General features: G+C 44.8%; 1 protein-coding gene and 1 pseudogene across 1 annotated transcript; both read left to right on the forward strand.

The window, feature by feature from the left end:
* The first annotated feature begins 898 nt into the window (after positions 1 to 898).
* On the forward strand, positions 899 to 12,447 carry PDCL3 (phosducin like 3). Its single transcript, XM_002757424.7, has 6 exons — positions 899 to 987; positions 3,429 to 3,555; positions 5,833 to 5,923; positions 6,454 to 6,597; positions 7,971 to 8,179; positions 11,182 to 12,447. The coding sequence occupies exons 1-6, from the start codon at positions 982 to 984 to the stop codon at positions 11,322 to 11,324; spliced, it is 720 nt and encodes a 239-aa protein (XP_002757470.2). The 5' UTR covers positions 899 to 981; the 3' UTR covers positions 11,325 to 12,447.
* On the forward strand, positions 12,253 to 12,345 carry LOC118147639 (small nucleolar RNA U13; annotated as a pseudogene).
* Positions 12,448 to 13,694: the final 1,247 nt, after the last annotated feature.

The raw sequence follows: 13,694 nt of genomic DNA on the forward strand, positions 1-13,694 counted from the left end.
CCACCTGGCACGATCTCAGCTCATTGCAACCTCTGCCTTCCGGGTTCAAGTAATTCTCCTGCCATAGCCTCCCGAGTAGCTGGGATTACAAGAATACACCACCACGCCCAGCTAATTTTTATATTTGTAGTAGAGGCGGGGTTTCACCATGTTGGCCAGAATGGTCTCGAATTTTTGAGCTTGTGATCCGCCCGCCTCCACCTCCCAAAGTGTCGGGATTATAAACGTGAGCCACTGCACCCAGCCCGGTATCATTTTTAATTTTTAACACCAGCTCATTGAGACTCAATTTTCTTTCTTTTTTTTGGAGACAGGGTCTCACTCTATCGCCTAGGCTGGGGTGCAGTGGCGTGGTCTCGGCTCACTGCAACCTCCGCCTCCCAAGTTCCAGCCATTCTCTTGCCCTGGCCTCCCGAATAGCTGGGATTACCGGGCGTACGCCACCACGCCTGACTAATTGTATTTTTAGTAGTGGCGGAGTTTCACCATGTTGGCCAGGCTGGTCTCGAACTCCTGTCCTCAAGTAATCCTCCTGCCTCGGGCTGGGATCACACGCGTGAGCCACCGCGCCCAGCCTAGAAGCAATTTTCTATTTCTGACTTCTCAGGCTAGTCAGAGCAAAACGTCTTTACAGGTTTGGGCCGGCAGCTGGAAAAGGCGAAAGGCCCGGGCTCCTCCTCCACCCAGCCCCACCCCTCCTCGGCTGAAGACCTGCCCTAATAAGGCAGCGCCCAGAATTAGCACCAGGTCAAGCGCGCTCCGGCTAGGAGAGTGCGCAAATCCCGTCTCGCGCTCGTGTACAGCTTCCAAGCCGGTGTATTGAAGAGCGAAGACGCAAGGCCCTTGCTTCCGCCCTGACTCGGCCCGGTTCGTCCCTGGGCGGGGCTGGGGAAGAGGCGTGGCGACGCTGTGCGCGTGCACAAAAGGGAGCTGAGGGACAGGGGCGCCGTGGCACAACTGGCTTGAGCGATTGGAAACAAGATGCAGGTAAGCTAGAACCGGGCACGGGTCTGGAGGCTGCGGCCAGTCGTTTGTCTCACTGGGCCCGGGGCCGGCGGTGGAAGCCCGCCTTGCGGGAAGCTCGGGCGCCGCCGGCACTAGGGAGGCCCGGCGTATCCAGGCCCCGCGCAGGCGCAGTGCGGGAGGGCGGGCGTGGTCCCAACGGGACCCACGGCCTGGGCGTCCCGCCCCTCTGTGCTAGGTCTCGCAAACCTCGGTCCTCCAGAACTACCTACCCTCGAAATCTCTCCCAACCCGGACCTCTGAAGGTCTTGCCCGATCCCGCCTAACAAAACTTCCTCTTCTGAACTTCCCTAAGGAGGAATTGTGTTAGCAGATGTGTTAGGAAGCGGAGGGTCCGGTTCCCCCACGTAAAGCAGCGGCGCAGGCCGTGTTCCTGGCTCCACTGAGAGCTGGGTGACGGCTTAGTTAGACCCTCTTCCCCTGAACCATGGGGTCCAGCTGGGGCGCGCTCCCTCTCGGACCGCTCGGGTTCAGAGCTCCGCTCGAGGGTCCCTCTGTTTCGTGTTTTTTTTTATTAAAATAGATAAAATATACGTTACTTTTCTGTAGCTGCAATTTACTATCAGAATTTGGTTAAAGCCTAAAGATAATGAATTAAAACACCATGGAAATGGTCACCATTGTGACTAAAAGTCTACCATCTAAATTTTGTCAGTGTCCAACGATCTTGTGCTCAGAAATTCTAATTTCTGCTCAATGGCAGTTGGAGAGAAGATGGTGCATTAGGGGCTGGAGGAGAGGGCGTGTCTGCCAGGAGCCAGGCACTTTTTTTTTGAGACGGTGTCTTGCTCTGTCGCCCAAGCCTGGAATGCAGTGGCACTGTCACAGCTCAGTGCAACCTCGACCTCCCAGGGCCAAGTCATCCTCCCTTGTCAGCCCTCAGAGTAGCTGGGACCACAGGCACGCACCCGCCACACCGGGCTAATTTTTTGTATAGATGGGTTCTCCCTATGTTGCCCAGCCTCAGCCTCCCAGAGTGCTGGGATTACAGAATGAGCCACTGCACCCAGCCTAGACACTCTAAATGGTGAAGTGGGAGCTTGAGGGCCACCTGGTCTTTGCATCCTGTCCTTCAGGTCCCTGAGGCCTTCCCTGACCACCCTGTAGTGAGGATTCTACTCATTTTTCTTTTGATGCATCGCAGAATTGTTACACAAGATTGGGGCTGGAGGCCGGTTATCCCAGTACCCTTTTCACAGTGCTCCTGATATATTCTAAAGCAAGCCTGAGCTCCATCAGCAGTATTCCTGCCACACCGTGCACACCGGTGCTTGGGCAGATGGGTTCTGGATCCAAGAGCCCTCTTTTACATCAGTCTTTGTGACATTGATTCTTAGTGATTTTAATCCTGGCTGATTTGGCCAGCCGTTTCAGCATGGGCAGTGCCTGTAAATGTCGTGCATCTCCTGGGCTTGTTAGGGATTTGGTGACTAGGTCCAGGAAAAAGGGCTTAGAAGAGTGTCCCGAATCTTTTGAGCTACTCTGCGGAGTCTCAGCTTTTCCTCCTAGGTTTGGCCATTAGAGAATTCTGTCAGCCAAGCCTTATCTGCAGCTTGAGATCCTCGTCCAGACTTTTGCTATTGGGTCCTTTGCACGCCCCTGGCCCCTCTGCCTGGAAGGTTATTTTCTTGATTACAGCCGCACCTGGCTAATTTTTGTGTTTTTAGTGAGATGAGGTTTCACTGTATTGGCCAGGCTGGTCTTGAACTCCTGACCTCAGGTGGTTCGCCTGCTTTGGCCTCCCAAAGTCCTGGGATTACAGGCTTGAGCCACTGCACCCGGCCTGAAGGATTATTTTCAAGCCCCCAGACTTCCTATTGCAGGTTCCTTTCCATCCTCTGGTGGAATGTCACCTCTGTAGGGAACATCTCTGTCTACCTGGAATGCAGGTCCTGGGTAATTCTCTAAACCAGCAGCTTATCAGTCATTGCATTTGCTACAATTTTCTCTCTCAATGTGTAGTTTGTATATATACTTGTTTATTGCCTGTCTCTTCCTTTTGACTGTAACACAGGTGACTCTTGGATTCACCACTCTTCCCCATTGCCTAATAGAGTAATTTACATGTGGTACTTAAATTTATCTGTTGAATGAGTCACTCTCAGTCATTAATAAAAATATTGAACAGAAGCCAAGTCAGAGTCTTGGTATCCGTATTAATGCTGATCTGCACATCCTATCCTATCCTAATTTTTACCCCAAGAATAGCTCCTCCATTGGGGGAGGGGTGGACAGGAAGAACAAAACAGGGGCTGTGGATCTTTTGACACTTTCTCAGAAATAGTCCACAGAATAATATGGTTTGAATTCCTCCCTTGTCACTTTTCCCATTCGGCCCCTTGTCCAACATGGCGCCCTCCACACTGGACTTGGCACTCAAGGTGATCTTGGTCCTGCTATTCTAGGACCCCAACACAGACACTGAGTGGAATGACATCTTACGCAAAAAGGGCATCTTGCCCCCCAAGGAAAGTCTGAAAGAATTGGAAGAGGAGGCAGAAGAGGAGCAGCACATGGTCCAGCAGTCAGTGGGTGAGTTTGCCCTCTTCCCTCTGCATCTGTCTGGGTTAGGAGATGGCTCCCTAAGCCTCTGACTGCCTTACCAGGAGACAGGCTGGAGTGCTGGCATGGATACTGCCTGTGTCTGTGGGACCTCAGACGAGACACAGGGTGTCTCTCGTCTTCACCTTCCTGAGCCATAGACCTAGAGGACTTCAGAGGTGCCCTGCAAGTCTTTGTCTATGTCAGATGAGCACTGAAGAAAATACTTGAGTCTTTCTGCTTTCTGGTCTGTGATTCCCTTTGACAATGCTATGGAAATTTGTTCAAGGTTTTTAGTGTTTGTATTGTCGTGAGCATATATTTTATTCTCTGTGGTTTTATTGAGGACATTAACTAAAAATAGCTTAATCTGGGGAGGCATAAGATGTTTGTGATATGTGGGGGTCTGAGGGAGGCTTTCTCAAAGGCGGTCATAGTGCCTGAATTGGAGTCCCTTGGAGTGCTGGTAAACTCCACTCCCCAGTCTTTACTGAGCAGAGTCCCTGGAATGAGGCCCAGGAATTTGCATTTTAAACAAGTGCCTTAAAGGATTCTGATACATGCTGTAGTTTGAGAACATTGGTCATAGGGACTAGTACTTTTGTCCTCTGTTAACATGTTAGAGCTAATTTAGAGAAGGATTTATTAGAAAGTATCCAGTGAGTGTTTACTGCATGATTATCATTGTCAGGTGCTTTTCTGGGGGTGGGGACTTAGCTATGCATAAGCCAGACACAATTCTCTGCTCTTGGAGAACCAGCCTTCTAGTGGGTGAGACAGACAGTAAACAATAAAGAAAATAAGGCAGTGAAAGGGACCAGAAAGGGTTGGAAGAAAAGCAGGGTCAGAGAGGGTCAAAGATGACATTGCATGGACTTGAAGAAGGTGAAGCTGGCATTTGGGTAAAGACCTGAAGGAGCTGAAGAACACATTTGAATAGACCTGACGGAGTGGAGTTAGTACCTGAAGGAGGTGAAGAAGACATTTGAGTATTCCTGAAGGTGGGGGAGGTGAGTGAGTGGCATGGCTGGGAATCCCTGAGGAGAGGCCGGTGGTGCTGCTGCGAGAGAGCAGCCTCAGTGGATCCAGTAGCTTCCAATAAGGACCTTGGCCTTTACACCTAATGAGACAGGAAGCTTTTGGAAGTTTAAACAGAGGAGTGACATTTTTTCTTTTTTTTTTTTTTGAGATGGAGTCTCTGTTACCCAGGCTGGAGCGCTGTGGCGTTGGCTCACTCCAACTTCTGCCTCCCAGGTTCAAGTAAATCTCCTGCGTTTAGCCTCCCTCCCAAGTAGCTGAGATTACACCATGCCTGGCTAATTTTTTTGTATTTTTAGTAGCAAAGGAGTTTCAACATATTGGCCAGGCTGGTCTGGAATTCCTGACCTCAAGTGATACGCCCACCTCAGCCTCCCAAAGAGCTAGGATTACAGGCGTGAGCCACTGCCAAGGGATGCATTAACTTTGAGGTTCCTATTAGATAAATAGACACGTTAAGAGGGCCCTTGGATTATGTTTTACTCCAGATTAGAAAAGTCTGTGCTGGAGGCCTGTACTTTGGGAGTTGTCAGGATATTGATAACATTGAAAGCCATGGGATTAGATGCAAGCCAGGGGAGTGGTTGTGGATAAAGAAGGAAAGTAGTTAAAGGTGTGAGCCCTGGGGAATTTTAATCAGCAAAGGGTTCAAAAGTGGGGCTGCAACCGGGTGTGCGGTGGCTCACTCCTGTAATCCACCTGTAATCCCAGCACTTTGAGGCAGGCAGATCCCTTGAGGTCAGGAGACCAGTCTGGCCAACATGGTGAAACCGTGTCTCTACTAATACAAAAATTAACTGGGTGTGGTGGCACAAGCCTGTAATCCCAGCTACTCAGGAGGCTGAGGCAGGAGAATCACTTGAATCTGGGAGGCGGAGGTTGCAGTGAGTTGAGATGGCACTATTGCACTCCAGCCTGGAAGGCAAGAGTGAAATTCTGTCTCAGGAAAAATGAGGCGAGGCGAGGTGAGGCAGGGTGGGAGGACAGAGGGAGGAGGATCTGAGAGTTTGGGGAAAAAGTTGTCTATCAGTCAAGAAATTGGGATTACAGGCATAAGCCACTATGCCCGGCCTCTCAGCTTCTAATTTAGTGTGGTGCCTTAAGTAATTTTTGTTTAGGTGGGCTAAGGATCTGGTGTTGTGTGCATATCTTTAGGAGAAAATGGGGGAGGAAGAAAATGCATGTTCATCTTTTTAAATTTTTGCTTTTTGCCAATGTAACTAAATTCAGTGACAACATATGAAGATATGACTTTGGAAGAGCTGAAGGATCATGAAGACGAGTTTAATGAGGAGGATGAACGAGCTATTGAAATGTACAGGTAAGTACCACCCAGAGGGGCTGTTTGATTTTTGTTTTTGTTATGTGTATATGGCAATAGAATGTGTGGGCTGAGCAAGATGACTCAATGCCTGTAGTCCCTACACTTTGGGAAGCCGATGGGCAGATCCCTGGAGCTCAGAAGTTTGAGACCAGCCTGTGAAACCCCATCTCTACCAAAAGTACAAAAACTAGTTGGGTGTGGTGGTGACTGCCCTAGAGTCCCAGGGAGCTCAGGAAGTGGAGGTTGCAGTGAGCTGAGATTGTGCCGCTGCACTCCAGCCTGTGCGACAGAGCCAGACTCTGTCTCAAAAAATAAAATGAAATGTGTGTCCTTCAAAAACGTAATTTTCAGCTGAAAACATTTGGGAGGAACTACAATTAAACAATATTGCAAATTTTAGCAAACTGATAATTAGATTTTTGCCATGCGACCAATAAATAAACCTGGGCCTTTACCAGGATTGCCTTTTAGAAAATGTATGTGTGCACATGTTTTTGCATGTGTATTTCTCTCCTTGTTTTGTGCAGACGGCAGAGACTGGCTGAGTGGAAAGCAACTAAACTGAAGAATAAATTTGGAGAAGTTTTAGAGATCTCAGGGAAGGATTATGTTCAAGAAGTAACCAAAGCCGGTGAGGGCTTGTGGGTCATCTTGCACCTTTACAAACAAGGGTGAGCTGATCTTCCCCTCCATCTATCAAATGCTAATTTGAATTTATGGCTTCAGGATCTCAGGCCTGACCTATATAGGGGTTAAAAAAATTTTTTTCTGGTACTGAGCTTTTTGTGTTTTTATTGCAGGCTTGCCCAACCCTTATTACTTAATTTTTTTATCTTAACACTTTCAAATTAATATTTATGACTAATGCAAATGCCTTTGTTAAAGTATGGCAATGCAGACTTTGCCTTTCTGTTTTTGAAAAGGAATTCCTAGGTTATTTATTCCTTTACAGGAACTCTGACATTTCAACATTCTATGTAATGAATTTGTCTCATCGATGGCAAGGTTGGCCTTTACAGTAATTGCCCGCACTGTGTGATACTGAGGTCCTCTGATGTTTCTCAGCTCTCCAGTCTTGTCTTAAACTGCAGAGTCCAGTGCTTATTTAGGAATTTCTTTAAAGCAGAAAACATTTTCTGACATTTCACACATTCTAAAACTTTAGCGTTTTTCTCATTCAACTTTTTAAGAAAGGTATAACAATTATCTTTTACATTAAAGCTGTTTTTCTAACTTGTTTTGCCAAGTAAATTGATATGGATTGGGATTTGTGTTCTTCACTTTCCCTGAGCATATTAGAAAGTTTTTTTTTGTTGTTTTTTTGAGGCGGAGTCTTGCTCTGTCGCCTAAACAGAGTGAAGTGGTGTGATTTCGGCATGGTGCAACCTCCGCCTCCTGGGTTCAAGCGATTCTCTTGCCTCAGCTTCCTGAGTAGCTGGGATTACAGGCATCCGCCACCACACCCAGCTAATTTTGCATTTTTAGTAGAGATGGGGTTTCACCATGTCGGTCAGGCTGGTCTGGAACTCCTGACCTCGTGATCCACCCACCTCAGCCTCCCAAGTGCTGGGATTACAGGTGTGAGCGACTGGCCTAGAAAGTTTGTTAAAAATGTTAATTCAGCCGGTTGCAGTGGCTCACACCTGCAATCTCAGCACTTTGGGAGGCCATGGTGGCCGGATCACTTGAGCTCAGGAGTTCAAAAGTAGTGTGAGCAATGTGGCTAAACCCTGTCTTTACCAAAAAAAAAAAAAAGAAATTACAAAAAAATTATCTGGGCATGGAAGCACATGCCTGTACCCCCAGTTGCTTGGGGGGCTGAGGTGGGAGGATTGCTTGTGAGCCAGGATCACACCACTTCACTCCATTTAGCCTTGACAAGCAAGACCCCATGTCAAAAAAAAAAGTTAATTCATCTTAGCTAGCAGCAGAATCACTTGTGAAATGTTACAAGGTTTTACGTAGGGTAGAAGGGTCTTTGAGCTTTGTTCCATATATAAATGCAGGATTATAATTACTTCTGTTTTCTCTGTGTGTTTTATAGAATTCCTCTCTGTGCCCTGATAAATCAGCACCTCAGTGGACTTGCCAGCAAGTTTCCTGATGTCAAGTTTATCAAAGCCATTTCAACAACCTGCATACCCAATTATCCTGATAGGAATCTGCCCACGATATTTGTTTACCTGGAAGGTGATATCAAGGCTCAGTTTATCGGCCCTCTGGTGTTTGGTGGCATGAACCTGACAAGAGATGGTAAGGGCTCTCGGAGACAGGTGGGGCCGTGAGAGATGGGAGGTACATTTTTGTTGGAGGGAGTGCCTGTTTCCTGGACTCCTTTATGATGGTGGGTCAAATTCACTTCTGCCCGTCTGTGTGAGTGACTGTTAAGAAGACAGAGCACATTTAATCTCATCTTAGTTGTGTAATCAGGAACAGTTACAACTGGCCTGTACAGATTTTTAGTTCAAGGAAGGCATGATAGACTTAAATATAAACTTTTTTTATATTGGCGTGGAATGTATTTTGTCTCTACAGTAGAATGTTTTAAATTGTAGCTTGAGATCGCAATATTCACTTTTGCTTTAATTCACATGAACCCAGGGAGATGTTAGTATATATATTTGTATTTTTCTATAGAAATATTCTCACTTGAGTATCTTAGTAGCTTTTAAATTTATTTAGTTTTTTTTAGATGAAGTCTTGCTCTGTTGCCCAGGCTGGAGTGCAAGGGGGCAATCTCGCCTCACTGCAACCCACGCCTCCTGGGTTCAAGTGATTCTCCTGCCTCAGCCTCCCAAGTAGCTGGGATTATAGATGCCCACCACCATGCCCAGCTAATTTTTTTATTGTTAGTAGAGACTGGGTTTCAACATGTTGACCAGGCTGGTCTCAAACTCCTGGCCTCAAGTGATCTCCTTGCCTTGGCCTCCCAAAGTGCTTGGATTACACATGTGAGCCACTGGGCCGGTCCAGTAGCTTTTAAATTAAATTAGTTTTATTTAATTCTGCCTGTAGCTTGGAAGGATGTCTTTTTTAATTCCTTTCAACCTGTTACACATGGAGGTATCAAAATACATATCCATAGAACATGAAAGAGAACTGCAGCCCACTGGCATTCTTGCCAAGTGAAACTATGTTTACATCGTGTTTTGACTTTTTTTGAATGTGCCATGAGAGGAGAGAGAAGTATGCAATTGTAGTTAGTTTTTATTTTTTAAAAAAAGTCTAGTGAACTTAACGATTGCTTTGTGTAAGCAAACAGTAACATTAAATACATTTATGTATGTATGGATGGATATGTAAAGATAGTTATTCTTTTTTTTTTTTTTTAAGAAATGAGTGGAATTTGCATAACATTCAACCAAAGTAGCTAGAGCTGAAAGTACTTGTGTTACTCATCTTCATGGAGCACTTTTTTTCCCCCAGCATGACTGAGGTATGATTGACCAAAACAATTTCATATATTTAAGATATGCAGCATGGATATTTAATACAGGTACAGTGTGAAATGATTGCCACAATCTAGTTAACCATCCATCATTTCACATAGCCTTATTGTGGTCAGAATCCTTAAGAACTGTTTCCTAGCAAACTTCAGGTATACAATATATTATTATTCACTGTAGTTACCACGCTGTACATGAGGTCTTCAGAACTTACCCATCTTATAACTGAAAGTTTGTACCCTTGACCATCATCTCCCATTTCCACCCTCAGCCCCTAATAACCACCATTTTATTCTATTTCATGGAATACTTTAATAAGACAAGTAAAATTAGGCTGAGCACAATGGCTGAAGCCTGTAATCCTAGCACGTTAGGAGGCTAAGGCTGGAGGATTGCATGAGGCCAGGAGTTTGAGATCAGCCTGGGCAGCATATTGAGATACCATCTCTAGGTGTGGTGTGGACATCTGTAGTTTCACCTACTAGGAAGACTGGGGCGGAAGGGAGGATCATTTGAACCCAGGAGTTTAAGGTTACAGTGAGCTATGATTGTGCCACAACACTCCAGCCTGGGTGACGGAGTGAGACCCTGTTTCCAAAAAAAGTAGATTAAAATAAAAAGACTTAAGTAAGATTGGTTTTTGGATTTTAATCAGTGTGTCCAATTAGCAGAACATCTCCGCCTTGATCTTCCTTTAAGCAAAGCCATTTGCTGTAGAACCTCCTGGGTGGTCCTTTGGTTCTGCCTGGGTTCATCTCTGCAATGGGCAAATATATCACTTGATTTTGCTTCACTTGGTCTCAGACCGTGGGAGTTGCGCTGATTATAAGAGTGAAGTATTGGAGCTGAGTCTTCAGTTAAGTTAGTGGTTCTTTATTATCTAGCATTTTACTTTTTTTATTAGTTGGAACAAATGTGTAAGTTCTAGGGTATCACCATTCATTTATTCTTTAACCCCAATAGAGTGAGATACTGGACATGAGGCCGAAGAGTTTATTAAAATTAGATTTAATGATTAGATTGCCAGCAGGCCTGTGGAAATTCCTTCAGGTTTTTCATGCTGATTTCCTTCCTGGGAAATTGTCCAAATTGGGAAATTGTAGTCATCAGAGAATAGGTTTATTCTTTGTATTTTTGAGACAGGGTCTTATTCTGCCATGAAAGCTGGAGTGCAGTGGCATAATCATAGCTCACTGCAGCCTTGAAGTCCTGGGCTCAAGTGATCCTGCCACTTAGCCTCCTAGGTAGCTCTGCAGGTACACACCACCACAGTACCCAGCCAATTTTTATTATTTATTTATTTTTATTGTTGAGACAGTCTCACTGTCTCCCAGGCTGGAGTGCAGTGGTGTGATCTCAGCTCTGCAACCTCTGCCTCCCAGGCTCAGGTGATCCTCCCACCTCAGCTTCCTGAGTAGCTGGGACCACAGTCACATGCCACCATGCCTGGCTAAGTTTTCACCATGTTGCCCAGGCTGGTCTTAGAACTTCTGGGCTTAAGCAATCCACCTGCCTTTACTTCCCAAAGTGCTGGGATTACAAGCATGAGCCAAGGCACTTGGCCTACCCAGTTGATTTTTTAAAATTTTTTGAGATGAGAATCTCACTATGTTGCCCAGGGTGGTCTTCAACTCCTAGCCTCAAGTGATCCTCCTGCTTCAACCTCCCAAAAAGTGTTGAGATTACAAGCATGAGCCATTGTGCCAGGCCATATTTTTCTACTTAGGAAAAACTAGCTTGATGGACTTAGGGTGAGGGAACCTTTGCAGCACAGTGGCTTAGGTAATTTGCTTATTCTTTATCTTGTAGAGTTGGAGTGGAAACTGTCTGAATCTGGAGCAGTTAAGACGGACTTGGAGGAAAACCCTAAGAAGCAGATTGAAGACGTGTTGCTGTCCTCAGTGCGGCGTTCTGTCCCCACGTGGAGGGACAGTGATTCCGACGGGGACTGAGGCTGCAGCTGCTCTCACATGCCGAACTTTCTGTGACAAATTGTCTGAATTTTTTAAAAAAGGAGAAAGCAAGAATGAATCCCTCTGATTTTTAGTTTTGTATAAATTATGTTTTAAATCTTTACATTTTGGAAATAATCATTGCTGGAAATTCTGTTAAATATTTTACAACTTTTTAAATTATAGTATTTCCCCTAAAAAAAATTAAAACCAGCTCTTGATATGGTAAATGTCATCTGTTTTTCTCATTTATATTTTAAGTAAGCCATAAAACCTCATCACTATTTTTTGACATAGTATAAAAAGAAATACTTAGTTTTAAGTAAATGTGAATAAATTATACATTGGAAAATTGCAAACTAAGCCTTATAGACACATTGTGATTATCAACTCTAGAGGAATGGTCTCTAGGACAAAAGAATCTTAGTATTTATCCTATTTAGAAGAAACAGAAAATTTTTGTGAAACATTCTCATTAAAATAACTGAAAAGTTTCAATTTACTGGCATATTTGGTTAAATGTGTTTTCTCTAAAATAGTTTATCTCAGACTGTTAACTAATTTTTTTAGGGGGGGATGGAGTTTTGCTCTGTTCAGGCTGGAGTGCAGTGGCACAATCTCAGCTCACTGCAACCTCCATTTTCCAGGTTCAAGTGATTCTTCTGCCTCAGCCTCCCGAGTAGCTGGGATTACAGGTGTGCACCGTCACAATCACACTCAGCTAATTTTTGTACTTTACTTAGTAGAGGCAGGGTTTCACCGTATTGGCTGGACTGGTCTCGAACTCCCAATCTCAAACTCCTGATCCACTTGCCTCAGCTTCCCAAAGTGTTGGGATTACAGGTGTGAGCTACCTTGCCTGGCCTGTTAACTAATTCTGATTACTATAAAAGGACATATTATTTTTTGAAAATATATAAACTATCTCAAACTCTTGTGTTTCATAAGTGTGATCACATGCATGTGTGAGATGTGTCCCCCTCAAATATTGTTAGGCTGTTGGCACATTACCCATATGATGTAAAAAAAAATCAAGATGTTTTGTGTACCAGATCCTGTTAGTATTTCTCATTTTTAAGTAAATGAACATTGATACTAAACAATTACAGGAAATATTTTCTGATATTTGTGTTGAATGATGTAGTACTTAATGCTGGTTTGAATCGTATTTTTTTTTTCTTTAGGAATTTTGCTCTTTTTTCGTTTTGTTTGGTGGAGTTTTGTCTAAAGTGCAGTGGCTTGATCTTGGCTCACTGCAACCTCTGCCTCTTGGGTTCAAGTAATTCTGCCTCAGGCTCCTGAGTAGCTGGGATTACAGGCATGTGCCACCACGCCCAGCTAACTTTTGTACTTTTAGTAGATACAGGTTTTCACCATGTTGGCTGGGCTGGTCTCGAACTCCCGACCTCAAGTGATCCCATAATGCTTCGATTACAGGGCATGAGGCGCCACACCTGGCATAAATCTTAAAGCATCGGCACGGAGCTCTTTTAGATTATATTGTGAAATATATTTTTGCTCTAATTCAAAGAATGGCAAGCAACTCTGACCCATTTTATCTGTCAGAAGTGTCTGAGCTATTTGGGTTCCCACTCAAGTCATTTTTTGTTTTTAATGTAGAGTTGGGGTCTCCCTGTGTTGCTCAAGCTGATCTTGAGCTCCTGGGCTCAAGTGATCCTCCCTGCTCTGCCTCCTAAAATGTTGGGATTACAGGTGTGAGCCACTGCACCTGGCCCATATACACAAGAGCCAGCGCTGCCAATAAAAACATTTCCTAGTGGTCTACCTTGAAAGTGTTTCATGGAATTTTAATTGCAGGGTGGAACAAATTTGGTCAATCCTCTAACTTGGATGCTGGTTCCGTGGGGTTTGTAGGAGAGCTGCCTTCTCAGATTTTTCTCTTGGTAGCTGACATTACAATGAGATCTTGGGGGAAGAACAAAGGTGGAAAGTTCAATGCTGTATTTGCCTGAAAGCTTAATATGTACATTTACAAGGAAAAAGGCGGTACTTGAACAGGGGGCAGCGTCCACAGTGATGGAGAACAGCTTGAGTCCATTATGAAGTCCACACAGGATCTAATTCTAAATATTTGCTGTGCCACTTCGATGGAAGTGTGAAAACTGCGCCTCATAATTTTGCTTGTACCAGGCAAGTACAGAAAAAGCTCAGGTGCCTGTGGCATTAGCAAATGAGCCCTGTCTGGCCCTCACGGCACCCGTGACCCAGGCAGCTATTGAGCTGACAACTTGATTCTGTGGTTTGGAACCTGACCTGCAAGTTTCTCCAGGTTGATCAATTCTCCGAGACTTCCCTGGAATACTATGATCTTCTTTCTAATTCCTTTGGCACATTAGTGTTGTGACAGAG

The sequence above is a fragment of the Callithrix jacchus genome, chromosome 14 (genome assembly GCF_049354715.1).
Source record: "Callithrix jacchus isolate 240 chromosome 14, calJac240_pri, whole genome shotgun sequence".
Lineage (NCBI taxonomy): Eukaryota > Metazoa > Chordata > Mammalia > Primates > Cebidae > Callithrix > Callithrix jacchus.